Source organism: Sus scrofa, chromosome 13 (genome assembly GCF_000003025.6).
Source record: "Sus scrofa isolate TJ Tabasco breed Duroc chromosome 13, Sscrofa11.1, whole genome shotgun sequence".
Classification (NCBI taxonomy): Eukaryota; Metazoa; Chordata; class Mammalia; order Artiodactyla; family Suidae; genus Sus; species Sus scrofa.
The window spans coordinates 25,387,058-25,411,063 of NC_010455.5; the positions used below are offsets into that span (position 1 = coordinate 25,387,058).

The 24,006-nt window shown below is 42.6% G+C and overlaps 1 protein-coding gene across 8 annotated transcripts in view; it reads right to left on the bottom strand.

Annotated features, from left to right (window-relative positions):
* Positions 1–24,006, bottom strand: part of ULK4 (unc-51 like kinase 4) — a 543,576-nt gene that overhangs the window by 179,168 nt on the left and 340,402 nt on the right. For 7 of the 8 annotated variants that reach the window (XR_002337917.1, XR_002337916.1, XR_002337918.1 and 4 more), the window contains 2 exons: positions 11,716–11,882; positions 4,277–4,375 (listed from right to left, as the gene is read on the bottom strand). Coding sequence is in view for 4 of the 8 variants with exons in the window: in XM_021070410.1 (XP_020926069.1) it covers positions 4,277–4,375; positions 11,716–11,882 (266 nt within the window). In the remaining 4 variants the exon portion in view is untranslated. Of the gene's footprint in view, positions 1–4,276; positions 4,376–11,715; positions 11,883–24,006 lie in introns of those variants that run through there. The other variant, XM_021070414.1, reaches the window with a different exon arrangement.

Below are 24,006 nucleotides of genomic sequence, written 5' to 3' on the forward strand. Positions count from 1 at the left end.
ACGTGTGTTAATCTTTTTTCAGAGAAGATATATTGAATGTTTTTGTCACAGGCCATTTTTAAACCTAATGACTCCAGTGATAAATGTATGTACACAAACAACACAGCACACACACCTTAGACAGATGGTTAGGCAATATGTAAGAACTTAAGTCTGATCAAGTTTGTAGTAACAGGAGTTCAGAGTTCCAAAAGGCTGGGGAAAAATATCTTAGAGGACACACTGCCACAAGAAGGGACTCTCCTGCTGTTTTTGGCAGCTGTAACCTCGGCCAGAGGTGTGGGTGTGATGGCACCTAGTGGAGATCTGACCTTTCCGTGGACCCAAAATGAGCCCCCCCCCCCCCCGTGCAGCCCTCATCCTGGAGGCCTGTGATCACAATCCCATTGCTCTCCCCAGTGGATGCCACGCACACCAGGCTCCCCAGGACACTGGCACCCCCGTGCCCCCTGCTTGCCTGCCTCCAGGAGCCCCCTGCCTCCCTCTGTGTATCTGCCCACTGGCTCCCGCTCATCTGCACTCTGAAAGTTTGCTTCCTGCTCCCCCCGGGAGTCTGGACCAGCTCTGGCCTAGACAGCTCAACAAATCTGTCCATTGTCTTGTAAGCTGCAGTCACGCTTTCTCCACTGAGCTCTAACCCACAGCCTTGGGGAAGGGGTATCCCTTTCAAGTTCGTCCTTCCTTGGATCCTCTTCCTTCACTTTCGAATATCCTACAGAGTTCTCTCTAAATCTTATGGTTATTCTTCTATTATAGCTTAATAATTCTTTCTTGTTTTGGTTTGGTTTTCGGTCATGACACGTGGAAGTTCCTGGGCCAAGGATCAAACCTGTGCCACAGCAGTGACGCAAGCCACAGCAGTAAGAACACCAGATCCTTAACCTGTTGAGTCACCAGGGGAGTCCAATAATTCTTTATACTACAATTCTGCTTAAGTCACTATGTGGTTTGTCTTCTGACTGGACCCAGACTAATAGAATCAAAATGTCTTTGCCATTGATAATATTTGCTAACAGTGTATTTTTTATTGTTTTTATTTGTCCTTCTAGTTTAAGTGTATTAAATTAAAGAATGTGGTCTGTACCATTCCTACTTAACTGAAATTTATTGATACTTTTCCTTCTTCTTTTTCTTTTTTGGCTTCCCCGCAGCATATGGAGTTCCCAGGCCAGGGATCAAATCCAAGCCATAGGTGCAACCTATGCCACAGCTACGGCAATGCCAGATCCTTAACCCAGTTCACTGGGCCAGGGTCTAAATCCGCATCCCTGCAGGTGCAGAGACGCTGTCGATTGATTGCGCAGCAGAGGGAACTCCACTATTGATATTCTTTTAACTTAACACCTGGTCAACTTTTTAAAGTGTTTCCAGAAAAACGAAAAGAAGGCACAGCCTCTATTTTCAGGGTAGAGAAATTGATCTATTTCTATAAGAATCTATCATATTTAAGTTTTCATATTCTCTATACCAGGGGTCACAAAAGATTTTCTATAAAGAGCCATAGAGGAAAAAACACAGGATTGTGGACTACAGAGTCTCTGTTCTAATCCCTCAATTTTACTGCTGAGGTACAAAAAGAGACATAGACAATGTATAAATGAATTGTCTGTGTGGCTGTATTCAATAAAACTTTATTTATAAAAAAGGCAGTGGGCCAGAGTTAGCCCACAGGCCCTAGTTTGTCAACCCTTGCTCTACATCATTATTTTCATCAATTTGATTTGTCAAGCAATGAGAAAGATAGGTTAAATCTCTTGATACTACTGTGTTCTTTTCTCTTTTTCCTGTATGTTTTTGGTCCTTCTCTGTTTTTATACTACTATGTTCTGATATCTGACATGAAAAAAGTTCATAGTTCTTCTATGTTCCTGTGAATTTTATGCCTTACCATTGTAGAATGCTTCTCTTTGTCCAGTTAAAGGTTTTTGGTTTTGCATTAAACCTTACATCCAAAAAACAGGAAAACATTTAGAAAGAAAATATTCAATAAGACAATAAAATCACTAGAAATGAAATTGAAGAGGTCATAAAAACACTCCCTACAAACAAAAGTCCAGGACCAGATGGCTTCACAGGCAAATTCTACCAAACATGCAAAGAAGAACTTATACCCATCCTTCTCAAACTTTTCCCAAAGGTTGAAGAAGAAGGAACAGTCCCAAAGACATTCTATGATACCATCATCACCTTAAAACCAAAACCAAAGATATTATCAAAAAAGAAAATTACAGGCCAATATCTTGGATGAATATGGATGCAAAAATTCTCAACAAAATTTTAGCCAACCAAATGCAAAAACATACAAAAAAGATCATATGCCACAACCAACTGGGATTCATCTCAAGATCACAAGGATGGTTCAACATATGCAAATCAATCAACCTCATACATCACATTAACAAAAGTCAAAAACCACATGATCATCTCAATAGATGCAGAAAAAGCATTTGACAAAGTCCAACATCCATTCATGATGAAAACTCCTACGAAAATGGATATAGAGAGAACATACATTAACATAATAAAAGCCATTTATGACAAACCCACAGCCAACAGAATATTCAACAGAGAAAAGTTGAAAGCCTTCCTGCTAAAATCTGGAACAAGATAAGGATGTCCACTCTTACCACTTTTATTCAACATAGCATTGGAAGTCCTACCCACAGTAATCAGACAAAAAAAATAAATAAAAGGCATCCAAATTGGGGGAGAGGAGGTAAAATTGTCACACTATGCAGATGACATGATACTACATACAGAAAACCCTGAGGACTCCACACAAAAACTACTCAAACGGATCAATGAATTCAGCAAAGTAGCAGGATGCAAGATTAACATTCAGAAATCAGTTGCATTTCTGTATACTAACAATGAAATATTAGAAAAGGAATATAATGGTACAATACCTTTTAAAATCACACATGAAAAATTAAATACTTAGGAATAAACCTGACCAAGGAAGTGGAAGACTTATATGCCCTCAGATCTACAAGAGGGCTGGCCATCAGGCTTCAGCCCTCCTACCATGACTTGGAACCCTTAGTGTGGATAACTTCATGCAAAGTCTACACTCTGCAGGGTCATGTCCAGATCCTGGGGTTTGGGTTTGTTCCTTCACTTCCTTTTGACCCCAGTGTCACTTGTTTGTGACTGCTCTATTCCATATGTGATATTAACAGAACCCAGTAATGACTGATTTTTCCCCCTCTTTTTTGTTCTCCCTCAGGTGAACCAAACCTTTATTTGCTGAATACAATTAAATCTATAGGATTAGTCATCCAAACTGCATTTGCCTTCAGGGCAGAAGGCGACAAATCCAAGCAACCTTTAGCTATTGGCCACTGGTAACACGGTTTCTGGGTTACCTGTAACTTAGTCCTCAGACCCACAAGTCTGGAGAGGCTGTCAGGAGGTGACCAACCAACCCTCTGACTGACTGCATTGTCCAAGGCTCTGGAGTCATGTGTCTATATACTGGGTCCTCCTCACATCTGGTCAAAACTGTTCAGTTGGTCCAAATTCCAAGTCTCCATTTGGTTCTTTCCATGTATTCAGTGATCCTGTGCAATCTCACTTGTCTTCATGTAATTTCACTTATCTCATTTCCTTCATGTGAAGAATGAGGTGAGTATGCTCTAGGTATGTCTGTGCCTCTGCATTCTAGGGGAGTCCTACATCCAAGTCTAACTTCAAAATATTTTTTGTAAGAGAATCAATCCCAGTTAATGGATTTCTTCTTCCTTTTTAAAAGCACCCCCCACCCCCGGCTTTTTAGGGCCACACCTGCAGCATATGGAAGTTCCCAGGCTAGGGGTCCAATCAGAGGTGCAGCTGTCCACCTAAGTCACAGCCATAGAAATGCCAGATCCAAGCCATGTCTACGACCTACACCACAGTTCACAGCAACGCTGGATCCTTGACCCACGAGGTGGGGCCAGGGATTGAACCCTCATCCTCATGGATAACAGTCAGGTTAGTTACCATTGAGACACAACAAGAACACCGTAAAGCCATTTTTGATTTTTTTTTTTTTTAGTTCACTTCCATTAAGAAGAATTTGACACTCTACCTTATTTAAATTCCCACCTCAACAAACAATAAGCCACCTGGGTGTTAAAGTAGGAATTTAGTATTGCCAGGATAAATAATCTGAAATTGCTTTTAGTTCTAGTTTTGTAAGGAATCAAAATAGCATGGAAACTCAAGACATCGTGAAATTCAAATGCACCCTCGGCAAAGAGTTGAGAGATAAACAAACAGGTGTATGAACTCTTACCAGCGGGATAAGCAGGCTGACGAGATCTGTCAGGGGCTTGCTGAGCAGGAGCAGGTCTTCTGCAGCCTGAGTGCTCCCTCCTGAGCCTGACTTCTGTGCCTGAAACACAGGGAGGAGAGGAGAGGGGATTTTGGAGATGAGTCAGCTCATCTATAGGAGAGAGGTTCCCCCAGTCTCACAGATGACAATGGGAGCCAAGGAAGCATTCGACCTTGGGCCTCTGAAGACGAGTTATGCTTGGTTATCATATGACAAAGGGCACACACTGCCAACAGCTCAGGCCCCAGAGGCAGACCCAGGCGGCTGACAGATGAAGCAATTACAAGCCTGTGGTCAGAGGGATGATGCTGAAGTTCACTACTCTGTGGGTCAAGCACTCTATCCTCCTAACCATCCTGGGATGAGGTGCTGGTATCCTCATTTTTCAGGTGAGAAAACTGAAGCTCAGAGAGGTTAAGTAGTTTGTTTAAAGTCCCACAGACAGACAATGGGTGACAAAGCTAGAGGCCAAACTCAGGGTAAATGACTCCAAATCTTACAAACCCACTTCTTCTGGGCATTTTCATGCACATTATATGATGCAGACCAAAGGCATTCTGCTATGCTTTCCTTCTCTATATGCATAGACCTGCTCAAATAACACCTAAAATGTTTACCCAATCAATAGGCTTTGGACTACTGCATGAATAGGCTTCAGATACAGGTCTACCTTGCTTAGGAAGCATGCAATGGAAACTGGAAATGAGAAGAGTGGCTCTAATTTTAAGTGTGTCTTTTCCCAAGAATTTTATAGAATTAATTCCAGAGGAGATTTCTATCATGGAGATGAATATGTTATGCTGAGAGAAGGCACTGATTATTTATTGTGTTTGCTGTGGTATAGATACATTTCATTCACATGCACCCTCTCTGTTTTTCAATTGGACTCAGAACAAAACTACTTTTAGGTAATGACCTTTGCCAGAGCCTTTAGAGCAGGATGCAGGCCTCCCCTTCTCAGGTCATTAACCTGGATTCCAGGGGCCCTGCCTTTTTTTTCTTTTTAGAGCTGCCCCTGCAGCATATGGAAATTCTCAGGCTACGGGTTACATCGGAGCTACAGCTGCCAGCCTATACCACAGCCACAGCAACATTACATCCGAGATATGTCTGTGACCTACCACAGCTCAAGGCAACACCAGATCTCTGACCCACTGAGTGAGGCTAGGGATCGAACCCGCATCCTCATGGATACCAGTGGGATTTGTTTCTGCTGCACCACAAGGGGAATTCCACACCCGCCTTTTAACAATTTGCCCCTCTCTACAGCCAAGGGGGATAACGGTAATCAGAAGCTGGGCATCTCCTCTCACTGCTCCCTTCCCCTCCCCCACCCCTACCAAGGCCTCTAGAGAAGGTAGAATTTCCTCCCAGAAGACAAATGTGTATACTAACCTAGAGGTTCGAACCTTTCTGAAGCTCGGCTGTTATTTCTGCCTTCTGAAGCGTGATGTGAGATAAATATCAGCCTTTCACACTAACACTGTTTAGAGCAGAGCAATTATTTCTTGAGAAAGGTAAGGCAGTCTTGCACACCTCAGCAGGGAGGGGCATGGTGCCACTGCTTCCTCTACAAACACACATCAGCAAGCCCACATGGCTACAAGCACCAACACACACGGCAGGGCTCTTCCCAGCCAGATGTCCAGTGGTCCCCCGGACCCTCCAAGATCTAGACAGTCACTTATTACCATCACCAACAAACATCCAGACCCTGCCTACCTTCAAGTCCCACCTCCTTGCAAAGTTGTCAGGGGTTCTAGAGAGAGAATGCACTTTTGCACATCAGGAATGCTTTCAACTCTCCTCACAAAAAAAAAAAAAAAAAAAAAAAAAATGGGTCCATAGTGGAAGCTCTGAGCACCCAGGGGATCGTGGATGGCAAGCTGAGCAACAAATACAGGGGCCCGGCCAGCCTCTCCCCAACTGCCCTCTCTCCAGAGTCAGCCTCTGGACTAAGATCCGTGGCCCAACATCATGCACATTTTGCAAAGGGCCCCTTCCATGGCAGGAAGACCCCAACTCCACCCTGATGTTGCTACTGTCCTCTCCCTCCAGTGCTCTGCCTTTGCGTCTGGTCCCACTGACCTCTTTCCAAAACTAACTCCCCCAGTCAATGCTGGTGATAACTGACCCCACTCCTGGCCATCCACGGTTCTTGGTCCCCCCAGCTGTTACAGTTTGGGCAAGAGGAGATGATGGACTGAGCCAGGGTGCAAGCAGCAGGGCTTGAAGTAAAATCTACATGATATGGTGGCAGATTAGAGGAGAAATATGAAAATGGGAAATTTTAAGAATGACTCCCAGGCCTCTTGTTTGCATGGCAGGATGAGAGCAGCAGTTTGCTGACAGGGGAATGGTTTGGGGAAATGAATCTTGAGTTCTGCTTTGGATATGTTGCATTTCAGGTGATTATGGGGCCAATCTAGGGGTCATGTTTAGGAAGTTACTGGATACAGTAAGTATGGATCTCAGAGAACTCTAAGTAGAAATACATATTCCATAGCTGTAAACATATAAACATGGGCATGTCAACTTATGAGCCATATGTAATATTAAATGGCAAGATAGCATTACCCAAAATGAAATAAAGGGATACTGCTAACTTCCTGGCATTAGTAAAAGGCCAGGGAACTTGCACACTGAGGTATATGGAATGACTGGCCAATGGGGACCTGCTGTACAGCACAGAGAACTCTATCCAATATTCTGTGATAATCTATGTGGGAAAAGAATCTGAAAAAGAATGGACATGTGTATATGAACAACTGAGTCAGTTATACAGCAGAAATTATCACAACCTTGTAAATCGACTATACTTCAATAAAACTCTTATTTTTGTATTTTTTTTAATCTTTTTGCTATTTCTTGGACCGCTCCTGCGGCGTATGGAGATTCCCAGGCTAGGGGTCCAATCAGAGCTGTAGCCGCCAGCCTACACCAGAGACACAGCAACGCGGGATCCGAGCTGCGTCTGCGACCTACACCACAGCTCACAGCAACGCCGGATCGTTAACCCACTGAGCAAGGGCAGGGATCGAACCCACAACCTCATGGTTCCTAGTCAGATTCGTTAACCACTGTGCCACGACGGGAACTCCCAATAAAACTTTTAAAAGGGGGGCAGGAAGAACATAATTCTATTACATCCAGCATTGCTACAGGAACCAGTGCACAGGGGGCAGGGACTCAACAGAGGTGTGCTGCACAAACACAGAAGTAAGGCATTTAAGGAGAACAAGAGGCAGTCAGTTCCTCCAGGAGTTGCTGTCTGCTGTCCTAGGCAGGTTTAAGCAAAACAGAGCAAGGCATGCAAGAGTGTGACCCCGTGTGCTCCCCAAACACCATCAAGCAGACACTTGTGACACACAGATGACACAACTCAGTCCCCACGCTGTGGAACTTCATGGTTTCATTAAAAGAACAGCAAGCTTTCAGATAACTTCACTAAAGGTAGAGTGTGGAAAATGCTATAGTGGATGTGGAGATAGAGCTGGAAAGGGAAAAGGAAAAAGGTGACACGACTTCATCCTTTGGATGGTGGGGAGGGGACGAAGGGAGTGACGTGGAGAGGAGAAGCTTCAAGTGCTGAAATCAAATGAGGAAAGGTCTGAGTGATAAGGTGCAGGATCCACTTGGAAAATGCCAAGGCAACTGCCTGGCATGGGCACGGGCAGCACGGAGGACAGGCAGACAAGTCTGGAAAATCACCCTGGTGCTGATCACACAGGGTCTTGATTGTCTTGCCAAGGACTTAGAAAATAATGTCATAGGTAATGAGATGTCATCGAAGTTTTCAAAGGGAGGAAGAGACACTATGGGCTACCACAGACAAATGTCACCTGCATTTGACCACCAGACAGAGGGGGGCTCAAGGGGGAGGGCGACAAGGGGAAGGCGCAGAGGAGTGAAACTGGTAACTCCAACAGATACTGAAATAGAGGCTGCAGCCCCCCTCCCTCCAGCCTCCACATGCGTATGAGACCAAGGAGGATTCAGGGGCTTCATTCCAGTCTTATGGGGCATCAGTGATGCATCTGCCCATCAAGAGCAGTTTAACCATCCAGCTCTCAGAAGAGTAATACAGCAAGGCTCCCATCACCTCGGAAATGACAGACAAGGCCCAGATTGGGAAGTCAGGTGACCTGGAGGTTAATACTGAATATCAGTCTTCCCTAGCACCCCAACTCGGTAAGCCCCTTCTGCCCCTCCCACGTTCATGATGCAAGACCCTGGACCTTCCAGGGGTGCTGCTCTCAACAGTGTGTTAGGATGATGATTCATTTGCTCCACGGTTTGTGTTTTGATGGCCTTACCAAAATCAAGCTCCCTGAGACTTAACACCCTTCCTCTCTTGATCCCTGCCAAAATCACAGGTGCCAAGCCATAAATTAATATCTCATAATATTAGTTTACTATTTAGTAAATATGAACTGAGTGGCCACCCAAGTGCCAGGACACAGAAATGAGGAAATTGTGACCTGCAAGAAGGTGAGGTAAGCACCTTTCCTCCTGTGGCTATTAATGATATAGCAATCTTTTTTTTTTTTGTCTTTTTAGGGCTGTACCTGAGGCATATATAGGTCCCCAGGCGAAGTGTTGCATCAGAGCTATAGCTGCCAGCCCATACCACAGCCACAGCTCATGGCAACACTGGATCCTTAACCCACTGAGCAAGCCAGGGATCAAACCTGCGTCCTCATGAATACTAGTCAAATTCATTTCTGCTGAGCCATGACAGGAACTCCAGCAATCATTTATTGGTTACCTTCCCTGGGCCAGGTATGTGGAAGGCACTTTATATTTACATATATTTACATCTCTTGTATTTTCTCATTTAAGGCCCTCAGCAACCTGCAAGCGTAGTTATCATATCTCCTTTACAGATGAGGAAATGTTCTCTGACAGGTGAAGTGACAGGTGAAGTCACATGCCCAGAGTCTCACAGGTGGGAAGTGATGTGGCTGGGATTTGAATCCAAGGTATCCCAGCCTACAAAGCCCATGTGCCATCATCGTACCAGTGAGTCCTGAGCATGGATCTGTCTCCGCTTCCACATCTGTCACACAACCCTCAGGGGAGTGTGGGGGTCACTTAAACTAAGAATGATTCTGAATTGCCAGGCAGGCTGGGAGTAGGGACCGGCCTCCTAAGAGAGATTCTGCTACCTGCCTCCCCCCGCTCCACACCCCTGCATCATATTACCCTGCTCCCTGAAAAAGCAAAGTCCTTCATAAATCTAAGCACTATTATCACTTTAAACATTGGCCACTTTCAGTTCTTCTACTTGCAAGAAGTTGAAGCAGACAGGTTTTGAATGCAGATGAATCCCAGGTGTGGAGTATGTTTATAAATGTCTTGGCGACTCACAGAGTGGAAAGAACTGACAGCTCGGTGTTCCAGAAGTATGTGTCTTTGATGCCCACTCCATTTCTTTTTCCAACCCTTTCCTCTAATTCAGTGTCAAGGACTCTACCTCTTTCAAATGGATACCAGGTATCACAGAGATCAAAGTTGGTCATCAAGGTCAAAAGCAATACCTGGCAGATATTACAGGAAAAGATTTAGAAAGACGACAGCAGTAAAATATAAAGTGGTCCTGAAGGAAATGAAAGAATAAAAAACTGTAATCTCGTGGTACACTACCACATTGAAAAAAAGAGAATTAGAAAACATTTTGTATTAAGGAGTTTTCTTTTAAACACCCTTGAATATCTATCTGATCACTTAAAATTAAAGAGCACTTCCATTGTTCCGGAATTTACAAAATTTTAAACTTCTGATCCTTTTTATCTACAATCTATACAACCTTTTATAGATTGATATCATCAAAGTGTCTTTGAGAGTAACAGTGACTGCACCTGGAAGAATTACGGAAAACCACCACTGCAGAAAGGGAAATAAGAAGCAAAGCTTCTGAAAAGACACTTCCTTGAAAAGAGAGGAAAAACTAAGAAGAAGTTGATAATTCAGGATCCCCTAAGTATTTCACCATGATTTTCTGTTCATTTAGACTAATCACAGGTGAGGAAATTAAAACAACTAGGTAGTTCAAAGGCTATTTCCATCTACTGGCTTTACAAATTTGGCTTAAAACTTATTGACTATCATCTTTGTTGAGAAGGATCTTGGAATTACTTATTAAACCACAGGAGATGTGCTAAATACTTTACCAGCTTAACTGTGGATAAAAGATGCCATTTATCATAATGATGAATAACAGAGACAAAACCACGGTCTGGGGATTCCTTCTTGGCTCTGCTCCTCTGACTCTTGGCAAAGGTATCAGAGCACTTTGGTTTCAACCTCAACTTCTGCATCTATCGAAGCTGGGATGCTACCACTGATACACATTTCCTGCAATTTCACCCAGATTTTCCATATAACAATGAATTCATATTGGCTATGTGCTTTAACATGATCTAAGTATCAGCTGCCTCGGTTAGAGAAAACACAAAAGGAAAGAGGCAGGTGGTGCTACATACCACCCACCACGGAAAGTACTCAATAAACCTGCAGTTCCCAGAAAATGAATCTAACTAGTATCCATGAGGATGTGGGTTCGATCCCTGGCCTTGCTCAGTGGGTTAAGGCTTCGTAGAGAGCTGTGGTGTAGGTCGCAGACGTGGCTTGGATCCCACATTGCTGCGGCTGTGGCGTAGGCCAGAAGCTGTAGCTCCAATTTGGGAACTTTCATATGCCACGAATGCGGCCCTAAAAAGAAAAAGAAAGAAAGAAAAGCACTCAATAAACCCACATGGCATTTCTTTCTTAGAGCATGATGCCAAGTAAATCCAGGGTACAGTCTGGGGCAACCTGACTTTTCCATAGCCACTAAATATATCTCTAGTGTTCAAAACCACCCTGCAATTCCACATTACTGGTCATAAGGGAAAGCAATTACGCGGGTTTATGTATTAACGATGCATATGTACATATGTGTGCCTATCTATGCACATACACACACCTTATGTGCGTGTGTGTGTGTGTGTGTGTGTGTGTGTGTGTGTGCGTGCACCTAAAATCTCAATCCATTGCCCCTAGCGAGCTAATCCATCCTTTTGGGAGTGGACTGGAGCATGATCTCTGGATAAGAAAGAATGCACACTGCTTGGCCAGCCCCACAGCACGAATGATGCCCTGCGTCATGAGCAGTTCCCTAACTAGTACCAAGTCTGCTTGGGCCTCTCCTGCTTTCTTTTCAGATTTTGGGTTCAAATTCTCTCTCCTTGACACTGGTCACCCCAAGATGGCTGTGTCTTATAAGATAGTATCTCTCTATAGAATCATATGGCCTTTTTTCAAAATAAAGACACACTTGAGGAAAATGAGAGAGAAGAGGATGAAAGGGAAGTGTGACGTGGGTGGGGCTGTTTGAGGTGCAGGGAAAGGGCCTCTACCTGCAGCGCCAGCCTCACGACCCCAGATGTATACGTCAGCATGCTGTGCAAAATTTCAAGCAGGGAAAAGAGCAGGGCGGCTGCCGTCTCGTCGTTGTTTTTATTGTCCACATCCAAGCACAGTGTGGCAGTTTCAGTGAATAGGTTACAGACATGATGGACTAGTCCTGAGGGTAAAAAAGGAGAAAGGGTAAAATATTCATCATAAATTATAAAAATAATGTATCACTTAAACCCAAGAGAACAGGCATAGGTATCCTATGTATAGAAATTCCTTCAATTGTATCTGTACCAGACATACTTGGGAAAGTTTTTTGTTTTTTTGTTTTTTTGGTTTTTTTTTGCTATTTCTTGGGCTGCTCCTGCGGCATATGGAGGTTCCCAGGCTAGGGGTCTAATCGGAGCCATAGCCACCAGCCTACGCCACAGCCACAGCAACGCAGGATCCGAGCCGCATCTGCAACCTACACCACAGCTCACGGCAACGCCGGATCCTTAACCCACTGAGCAAGGGCAGGGACCGAACCCACAACCTCATGGTTCCTAGTCGGATTCCTTAACCACTGCGCCACGACGGGAACTCCTGGGAAAGTTTTTTTTAAAGTACTCAGTGTCTGCACAGGAGCCTGGGGTGGGAGCTAGGAATATACCTGTTAAAAGGCTCCCCCAAGTGATTTTGATGGAAGGGTTCCCCAAATTACACTTTGAGAAACACTCTCCCACATGGCCAAGGTTCACAGGAATGAAAGACAATGACACTGAAAGAAAACATGTTGTATGAGAAGCACCCTGTCCCCAGGTCTCTGCTTGAAGGCACAGTTCTTCATGGTACGGCTCAAGGGCCACAGGGGAGCCTGGGTGGGGATCTATCATAGATTGACAAGTAGCTGGGTTATCTCAAGAGGATCAAGCAATAAAATGATTTTTTTCCCACAGGCATTCCCCAAATCCTGAAAGGTAAGATTATAATTTTAAGCACTCTGAAATTGAGAAACTGCCAGGTGCTATCACTTCGTCTCTGCACACCTCATGTTCTCAGTGTGACTGGTCTTCATCAGCTTTTAGTTTGATGTAGTTTGTTACAACAAATACATTTAAGTTAGCCTTTCCATTTAAGTTGCTATTGTTATGCAGCATTACACTTTGAATTTCCAAGGTGATTCAGATGAAAAAAAAAAAATTCTAAGCAAAGTGATTCATATGTAACCATGGTGAAAAGACACGAAACGTTATAAATTCAAACAGGGAAGGGGTCCTTCAGCATTAATAGATCATCTAAACGTTCTAGAAAAAGTAAGTCTTCAAATATAAACATTTTACACAAGCAGATGGGGAAAAAACATGGTAAGGAGTTATGACACGTGTTGTAAGCTTGACATGCTATCCATTTATTTATTGGACCTGCAATCCATTTGTCCCCAGTTCTCAGATGATCAACTGGATGGAAACTCTGCCAAGCACAGTCATCCAAGCTTTGATATCTTTTCCAAACAATGCTCATTGTCATTTCCAGTAAACCAATCTAGTTTTCCCAGACAAGCGCAAAGTAATTAGACTACAAAAGTAATTAATTTTGTCACTAAAGGCAGAGGGAAACCAAAATTACAGAGCACTATTCAGAGCTGTACTTCTTGCGGCAAGAAAGCTGGCACAAGCCACAAAGCTGAAAATAAATATACTGAAAAGGAAGGCAGAATGAATTACTGGCAAAATTTCTCTTTCAAATGACAAGGTTTGATGGCACAAATCATCAACGACACACACTACAGAAGACCAATTATTAGGACATGTGTGTTCCACCAGCAGGCCTCCTCCTTTGAATTAGAATGCATCACTCACGCATATACTACGGATCAGTACTTGGCATTCCTGAGCTGCAGGTAGGGTAGGAGGAGCGCTTTAGAATGTGGTATTTGGTAAACACATGCTGTGAGAGAAGACGCTTTCCTTCGGGGAGCTTATGGTTATTTTGTGATGCATCATGCCGACGGTCACAGGCACAGTGGACCCAGCTCTGTGAACAGGAGCGAAGGACACGGCTCTTCAGAAAGTGGAGGTGGACCCATGAACACCAACCATCTACATGCTGCCTGATTCAAACAGAAAGCAGGGTCACGCGACAAAGCACAGTCCAATGATGTAACGCATGGAGACATGATGTAAGAAGGCCTGGGGAGCTGAGCTAAAGCAGGGTCCTGTAATGTAGACAGCTGATGCACAACAGAGCTCTCCTTGATTTTCATCCAGGCTTCAAGAAAGGAACAAACATTGACTGCAATCAGATCCCTGCTGGGCTGGAAAGCCGTTCCCACCTGCTGTGTAAAAAAACAGGCAACAAACACCAAGCTCTGACTTTATGCATGGACGTCACCTGCTGTCAGGAAAGCTGCTCATATGAGATTAGAAATGAAGTCCGACGTAAATATTTCTCCACAACAGCGATAATGCCAGCAAAGCCCATTACTGTGATGTCAATAGCCTAATGCAGCTATAGAGTCACTGCCCTTCATGGCCAGAACTTTCACTTAGAATGAAAATACATGATTGTTGGTTGTTCACCCTTTCAATTATAAAAACAGTCATAAAAGGAAAGAGAAAAAACCTACTCCATGGAGACTAAACAACATGCTACTAAAAAACCAATGGGTCAATGAGGAAATCAAGAAGGAAATTAAAAACTACCTTGAAACAAATGATAATGAAAACACAACCTCTCAAAATCTATGGGATGCTGCGAAAGCAGTGCTCAGAGGGAAATTTATAGCAATCCAGGCCTTTCTCAAAAAAGAAGAAAGATCCCAAATTGACAACTTAACCCTCCACCTAAACGAATTAGAAAAAGAAGAACAAAAAAGTCCTAAAGTCAGCAGAAGGAAGGAAATTATAAAGATCAAAGAAGAAATCAATAAAATAGAGACTCAAAAACAATAGAGAAAATTAATAAAACCAAGAGCTGGTTCTTTGAAAAGGTAAACAAAATTGACAAACCCCTGGCCACACTCACTAAAAAGAGGAGAGAAAGAACCCAAATAACCAAAATTAGAAATGAAAAAGGAGAAATCACAACGGATACAGCAGAAATACAAAAAACCATAAGAGAATACTATGAACAACTATACGGCAACAAGTTTGACAATCTGGAAGAAATGGACAATTTTCTAGAATCTTACAGCCTGCCAAAACTGAATCAAGCAGAAACAGACCAACTGAACAGACCAACCACTAGAAATGAAATTGAAGAGGTCATAAAATCACTCCCTACAAATACAAGTCCAGGACTAGATGGCTTCACAGGTGAATTCTATCAAACATATAAAGAGGAATTGGTGGATCGGAGGACAAGATGGCAGAGGAGTAGGGGGACACGCTCGCCCTCTCCCACAAACACAACAAAAAAAGCACATCTAGAGAATAAATGACTCGCACAGAACAGCAACCAATCGCTGGCAGAGGAACCTAAACTCCAATAACGGCAAGAAGTTCGTGACATTATTGGGCAGAACGGGAGAAAAGAGGAGAGTGAGAGAAGGTGAATCCGAGCGGGACGGGCGCTCCCGAAAGGGAACTGCGGAGGAGAAAGGGATCCCGCACCCTGGAAAGTCACCTACCGGGGGAAAGATCAAACGAACCGGAGGAATCCCCAGATGCAGAGAAGAGTGTAGCAGTAAGTCGGAGTACGGAAAAACCGATCAAGAACCCAACGGACCATCTGAACTACGGGCACAGTCACCAAAAATTGAGACGCCTGGGTGGGGGCTGGGCACCGAGACCTTGGCCCCGGAGGTTAGTCCCCGGGATGGGGGGGGCGGGGCGGAGCGGAAACTGCTTGGGAGGTCTCTAAACCATTTGACGGGGCAGAGACTGCCTGGGAGACTAGAAAACAAAGCTGTCCCAGAGGAAGGGAACAATACTCTAGGGGCAGGGAAGTGGAAAGCCGCCTCAGAGGGAACCTGGGAGAAGAGCCTGGTCTGCGCCCGTGCTGGGGAGGGGAGAAAAGAAGGGGTGGGTCCCCATAGAATACCCCCCACGCCACAGCAAGCTTACAGGCCCGCTAGCTAGCAGAAAGCTGTGCTTCCCAGTGCATTCCCTCCCCCCACCCCCGCCACCCCCTACGCTCTCGCCGAACCTGGGGCTGCCTGCCATCCAGGAGGGCTGGCCTCAACAATTGCCTGAAGCCTACCACCGCAGGGGCTGTCCCTGCACAGGCCTGCTTGCCCTTTGGAGGGGCTACACTTCCACAGAGCAGCACCAAACACCACCAGCCCCCTAGAAAAGGCCTGCAGCCCAGAAAAGCTAGAACAAGCCTAGCCAGGCCGTGAATAGATCGGCCTAATTCTCTGACGGTTTTTCTGAGACGGGCTGCCCCGGGGAGGAGCCTCTTGGGTCTCCAAGGGCCTTGCTACCCGCCCAAGACCCCAGGGGGTGCTGAGACCTAGTGGACCAGCTGCATAGGACTGCCAGCTCCAGGCAGGACCCCCTGCAGCCCAGAAAAGCTGCAACAAGCCTGGCCGAGTCGGGAAAAGATCTCAGACAGTCTTTCTGAGTCGGGCTGCCCTGGGGAGGAGCCTCTTGGGTCTCCAAGGGCCCTGCTACCCGCCCAAGCTCCCAGGGGGTGCCCGACTCCCGTGAAATAACTGCTCAGCACCAGCAGCCCCCTGGAAGAGCCCCTGCAGCCCAGAAAAGCTGCAACAAGCTCGGCCAGACTGTGAAAAGATCCGCCTACATTCTCAGGCTGTCCTTCTGAGTTGGGCTGCCCTAGGGAAGAGCCTCTCAGGTTCTCAGTGACCCAGATAGCTGCTCCAGCCCCCAGGGGGTGATGCACCCCTGAAGAGCAGCTGCCCAACATTGCCAACTCCCTGCAAGAACCCCACAGCCTAAAAACACCAGAGCAAGCTCTGCATGACCAAGTGAAATCTGCTACCATCGTGGGGTGGACCTCCCAGTCCTGTCTGCCCTCAGGAAGTCCTCCTTTGCTTCAAAGAAACACTGTTAGCCCCATCAACACTCCAGAAAAGCCACACTGCCTCAAAAAAGATTGACCAACAACGCCAGCCCTCAGGAAATATTCCACGGCAGTGACAAGGCAAACACTACCAGATAACGGAGAGTACAACTCCCTCAGGAGAAAGAAGACAACAAGCAAGATGAAGAAGCTGAGAAACCACCCCCAGTCAAACCAACAGGAGAACTCACCTAAAACAGTCAACAATGAAACAGATCTCTGCAGTCAGACAGACCTGGAGTTCAAAAGAGAAATAGTGAAAATACTGATGGAATTAAGAGAAGATATGAACAGTAATGCAGATACCCTCAGAAAGGAACTAGAAAATATAAGGAAGAGCCAAGAAAAACTAGAACATTCATTTGCAGAGATGCAAACTGAACTAGGGGCAGTAAAAACCAGAATGAATAATGCAGAAGAACGAATCAGTGATATGGAAGATAGAATAATGGAAATCACTCAATCTGGTCAACAGACAGAAAACCGAATCAAAAAACTGGAAAGCAATATAAGAGACCTATGGGATAATATAAAGGGGGCCAATCTACGCATAATAGGAATTCCAGAAGGAGTAGAAAAAGATAAGGGAATGGAAAATATATTTGAAGAAATTATTGCTGGAAACTTCCCAAGTCTAAAGGATACTGGATTCAAGATACAAGAAGCACAGAGGGCCCCAAACAAACTGAACCCAAACAGACCCACACCAAGACACATCATAATAAAAATGGCAAAAGTTAGTGATAAAGAGAGGATCCTCAAGGCAGCAAGAGAAAAACAGAATGTTACCTACAAGGGAACCCCCATAAGAATATCAGCTGATTTCTCTACAGAAACACTACAGGTCAGGAGGGAATGGCAAGAGATATTTAAAGTGCTAAAAGGAAAAAATATGCAACCTAGAATACTCTATCCAGCAAGAATATCATTTAAAATAGAAGGGGAAATAAAAATTTTTCCCAACAAACAAAAACTTAAAGAATACAGCAACACAAAACCCAGGTTAAAGGAAATATTGAAAGGGCTTCTCTAAACCAAAAAGAAAGGAAGGAAAGGGAAGAAAAAATAAAAAAAAAGAAGAAGAAGAAGAAGAAGAGGAAGAACTAGGACTGAGGAAACCGCAATCAGAGAGCAGTCACTCAAATAAGCCAGCATATAGATTTAATCATGAACATGCTTCAAACAAAATAAAATTAAAAAGAAAAAAATAAAAGAGTCATCAAAACCATAAAATGTGGGCAAGGGATGTTAGGAGGTAAATAACCCTTTTTGTTTGTATGTATGTCTCTCTTCTTAATTTTAATATAGTAATGAAGTGTTTGAACTTACAGGACCATCAGGCTAAAACACACAATTATGGGAAGGGGTTAGCATACTTAAAAAACAGGGCAACCACAAGCCAAAACCAAATATTGCATTTGCAAAAAATGAAAAAAAAAATACACTCAAGCAGATAATAACAGGAGACCATCCAACCAAAAAAAAAAAAAAAAAAAAAAAAGAAAGAAAAAGAAAGGAAGAATGGAGAACCATAGAATCAACTGGAACACGAGGTTCAAATGGCAATAAATAATCATCTATCAATTATCACCTTAAATGTCAATGGACTGAATGCCCCAATCAAAAGACACAGGGTGGCTGAGTGGATAAAAAGGCAAAAACCTTCAATATGCTGCCTATAAGAAACTCACCTTAGGACAAAAGATACATATAGATTGAAAATGAAAGGGTGGGGAAAAATATTTCACGCCAATAGACAAGACAGAAAAACAGGAGTCGCAACACTCATATCAGACAAAATAGACTTTAAAACAAAAGACATAAAGAAAGACAAAGAAGGACACTATTTAATGATTAAGGGATCCATCCAAGGAGAGGATGTTACTATTGTCAACATATATGCCCCAAACATAGGAGCACCCAGATACATACAACAAATATTAACAGACATAAAGGGAGATACTGATGCGAATACAATCATAGTAGGAGACCTAAATACCCCCCTCACATCAATGGACAGATCCTCTAGACAGAAAACCAATAAAGCAACAGAGATCCTAAAGGAAACAATAGAAAAGTTAGACTTAATTGATATCTTCAGGACACTACATCCAAAAAAATCAGAATACACATTCTTCTCAAATGCTCATGGAACATTCTCAAGAATCGACCACATATTGGGACATAAAGCGAATCTCAATAAATTTAGGAGCATAGAAATTATCTCAAGTATCTTCTCTGACCACAATGCCATGAAAGTAGAAATCAACCATGGGAAAAGCAAAGAGAAAAAACCTACTCCATGGAGACTAAACAACATGCTACTAAAAAACCAATGGGTCAATGAGGAAATCAAGAAGGAAATTAAAAACTACCTTGAAACAAATGATAATGAAAACACAACCTCTCAAAATCTATGGGATGCTGCGAAAGCAGTGCTCAGAGGGAAATTTATAGCAATCCAGGCCTTTCTCAAAAAAGAAGAAAGATCCCAAATTGACAACTTAACCCTCCACCTAAACGAATTAGAAAAAGAAGAACAAAAAAGTCCTAAAGTCAGCAGAAGGAAGGAAATTATAAAGATCAAAGAAGAAATCAATAAAATAGAGACTCAAAAACAATAGAGAAAATTAATAAAACCAAGAGCTGGTTCTTTGAAAAGGTAAACAAAATTGACAAACCCCTGGCCACACTCACTAAAAAGAGGAGAGAAAGAACCCAAATAACCAAAATTAGAAATGAAAAAGGAGAAATCACAACGGATACAGCAGAAATACAAAAAACCATAAGAGAATACTATGAACAACTATACGGCAACAAGTTTGACAATCTGGAAGAAATGGACAATTTTCTAGAATCTTACAGCCTGCCAAAACTGAATCAAGCAGAAACAGACCAACTGAACAGACCAACCACTAGAAATGAAATTGAAGAGGTCATAAAATCACTCCCTACAAATACAAGTCCAGGACCAGATGGCTTCACAGGTGAATTCTATCAAACATATAAAGAGGAATTGGTGCCCATCCTCCTTAAACTCTTTCAAAAGGTTGAAGAAGAAGGAATACTCCCAAAGACATTCTATGATGCCACCATCACCCTCATTCCAAAACCAGGCAGAGATACCACCAAAAAAGAAAACTATCGCCCAATATCATTGATGAATATAGATGCAAAAATTCTCAACAAAATCTTAGCCAACCGAATCCAACAACATACCAAAAAAATTATACACCATGACCAGGTTGGGTTCATCCCAGGTTCACAAGGATGGTTCAACATATGCAAATCAATCAGCATCATACACCACATTAACAAAAAAAAAAGTCAAAAATCATATGATCATCTCAATAGATGCAGAAAAAGCACTTGACAAAGTCCAACATCCATTCATGATCAAGACCCTCGCCAAAGTGGGTATAAAGGGAACATTCCTGAATATAATCAAAGCCATTTATGATAAACCCACAGCAAATATAATCCTCAATGAGGAAAAACTGAAAGCCTTCTCACTCAAATCTGGAACAAGACAGGGATGCCCACTCTCACCACTGCTCTTCAACATCGTTTTGGAAGTCCTGGCCACAGCAATTAGACAAACAAAAGAAATAAAAGGCATCCATATAGGAAGAGAAGAGATCAAACTGTCACTGTATGCAGATGATATGATACTATACATAGAAAACCCTAAGGACTCAACCCCAAAACTACCTGAACTGATTAATAAATTCAGCAAAGTAGCAGGATATAAGATTAACACTCAGAAGTCAGTTGCATTTCTGTATACCAGCAATGAAACATTAGAAAAGGAATACAAAAATACGATACCTTTTAAAATTGTACCTCACAAAATCAAATACCTCGGAATACACCTGACCAAGGAGGTAAAGGACCTATATGCCGAGAACTATAAAACTTTAATCAAAGAAATCAAAGAAGATGTAAAGAAATGGAAAGATATTCCATGTTCCTGGATTGGGAAAATCAATATTGTAAAAATGGCCATCCTACCCAAAGCAATCTACAGATTCAATGCAATCCCTATCAAATTACCCAGGACATTTTTCACAGAACTAGAACAAACAATCCAAACATTTATATGGAACAACAAAAGACCCAGAATCGCCAAAGCAATCCTGAGAAACAAAAACCAAGCAGGAGGCATAACTCTCCCAGACGTCAAGAAATACTACAAAGCCACAGTCATCAAAACAGTGTGGTATTGGTATCAAAACAGACAGACAGACCAATGGAACAGAATAGAGAATCCGGAAATAAACCCTGACACCTATGGTCAATTAATCTTTGACAAGGGAGGCAAGAACATAAAATGGGAAAAAGAAAGTCTATTCAGCAAGCATTGCTGGGAAACCTGGACAGCTGCATGCAAAGCAATGAAACTAGAACACACCTTCACACCAGGCACAAAAATAAACTCCAAATGGCTGAAAGACTTAAATATACGACAGGACACCATCAAACTCCTAGAAGAAAACATAGGCAAAACACTCTCTGACATCAACAGCATGAATATTTTCTCAGGTCAGTCTCCCAAAGCAATAGAAATTAGAGCAAAAATAAACCCATGGGACCTCATCAAACTGAAAAGCTTTTGCACAGCAAAGGAAACCAAAAAGAAAACAAAAAGACAACTTACAGAATGGGAGAAAATAGTTTCAAATGATGCAACTGACAAGGGCTTAATCTCTAGAATATATAAACAACTTATACAACCCAACAGCAAAAAAACCAATCAATCAATGGAAAAATGGGCAAAAGACCTGAATAGACATTTCTCCAAAGAAATTATACAGATGGCCAACAAACACATGAAAAAATGCTCAACATCGCTGACTATAAGAGAAATGCAAATCAAAACTACCATGAGATATCACCTCACACCAGTCAGAATGGCCATCATTAAGAAATCCACAAATAACAAGTGCTGGAGGGGCTGTGGAGAAAAGGGAACCCTCCTGCACTGCTGGTGGGAATGTAAACTGGTACAGCCACTATGGAGAACAGTTTGGAGATACCTTAGAAATCTATACATAGAACTTCCATATGACTCAGAAATCCCACTCTTGGGCATATATCCGGACAAAAGTTTCCTTGAAAAAGACACATGCACCCGCATGTTCATTGCAGCACTATTCACAATAGTCAAGACATGGAAACAACCCAAATGTCCATCAACAGATGATTGGATTCGGAAGAGGTGGGATATATACACAATGGAATACTACTCAGCCATAAAAAAGGATGACATAATGCCATTTGCAGCAACATGGATGGAGCTAGAGAATCTCATCCTGAGTGAAATGAGCCAGAAAGACAAAGACAAATACCATATGATATCACTTATAACTGGAATCTAATATCCAGCACAAATGAACATCTCCTCAGAAAAGAAAACCATGGACTTAGAGAAGAGACTTGTGGTTGCCTGATGGGAGGGGGAGGGAGTGGGAGGGATCGGGAGCTTGGGCTTATCAGACACAACCTAGAATAGATTTACAAGGAGATCCTGCTGAATAGCATTGAGAACTTTGTCTAGATACTCATGTTGGAACAGAAGAAAGGGTGGGGGAAAAATGTAATTGTAATGTATACATGTAAGGATAACCTGACCCCCTTGCTGTACAGTGGGAAAATAAAAAAAAAAATTAAAAAATTAAAACAAAGTCATGAGACATTTCAGTAAAATGAATCCTTATGACCCTCTTCAATAATTATCAACAGTTTACCAATATTATTTATTCTCATTTATTCTTTTAGTATTATAAAGAAAACTCCAGACATCATCTTATTTCTCTTTAAATACTTCTAAGTCTAACAAATAATTTTTTTAAACTAACCACAATGCCATTACCTCTTAATACAATTAACATACCTTATTTTTTATTTTATTTTATTTTTTTTTTTTGCCGCCCTGTGGCATATGGAGTTCCCGAGCCAGGGATCAGCTCCGAGCCATAGTTGTGACCTAAGTCGCCACTGCAACAACACTGGATCCTTAATCCACTGTGATGGGCCAGGAATCAAACGTGTGTTCCAGCACTCCCGAGATGCCACTAATCCCATTGGGCCAAAGAGGGAACTTAAATTAACATACTTCTTAACATACTAAATATACCTTCTGTGTTCAAAACTCAGCTAGAGTAAAACTTTTTTTTTTTTAATTTGTTCATTTGACTCAAGAAAGCAGGTCCACACACTCCATTGAGTTGCACCTCTTAAGTCTCCTTCAACCTCTAACAGTCCCTTTCATACCTGCAATTTTTTATCCCATTAGATGGACAAATTATAACATTATTCCCCAAAGATGTGCTTATAGTGTTGTTTTTATATGCTTGCACTTTCTGTAAAGTGGTAATGAGACCTAGAAACTCCATTTAACTCAGGTTCAATTATTTTGGCAATTATACTTGGCGCTTGATATCCGTATTTCTTGTTGCATTATATTTGGAAGGATAAACTGTCTGGTTGTTACACTCTTTTTTTTTTTTTTTCTCTTTTTAGGGCCACACCCGTGGCATATGGAAGTTTCCCAGGCTAGGGGTTGAATCAGAGCTGCCAGCCTACACCACAGCCACAGCAACTTGGGATTGAAGCCACATCTATGAGCTACACCACAGCTCAAGGCAACACTGGATTCTTAACCCATTAAGCGAGGCCAGGGATCGAACCTACATCCTCATGAATACTAGTCAAGTTCATTATTGCTGGGCCACAATGGGAACTCCTGGTTGTTCCACTCTTTATGATGTTGAAATGGATCCATGGGTTCAGGGGTTGTTAGCCTAACCCATCCACTATAACGTTCCCCATAAAACGTTATATATTAATGACCATTGTCTGCTTCCATTATTTTATTACATATGGCAATATGGAAATTTCAAATTCTGTCATTTCTTCTGTATTTTTTCAGCTGGTTTTCTTCTATAAAGAACCTTCCTTTGTCAACTTATTTGGTTATCATACAATATGGTTTGTAAAGGAAAAGCAAAGCAAACACTTCTTGGTTGTCATTTAGCACTTTTCATAACAGTGATTTTGGAGTGTTGGTAAATCCCAAATGTGACCAAGGTGGGGAGTGGGTAGGAGAAGGTAGAAATGACCAAGGTTACTAATAAGTTCACTCTGGAGCATCACTGGGGATATAATGGATTTTTAAAAATATATTACATGGTTTTTAATTGACTTCAATCATTATTTTTTTTTTGATGCTAAACCTGTTCCATCTTTGACCACTGAGTCCCTAGAAAGTGTCCTACTTTCTGTTAAGA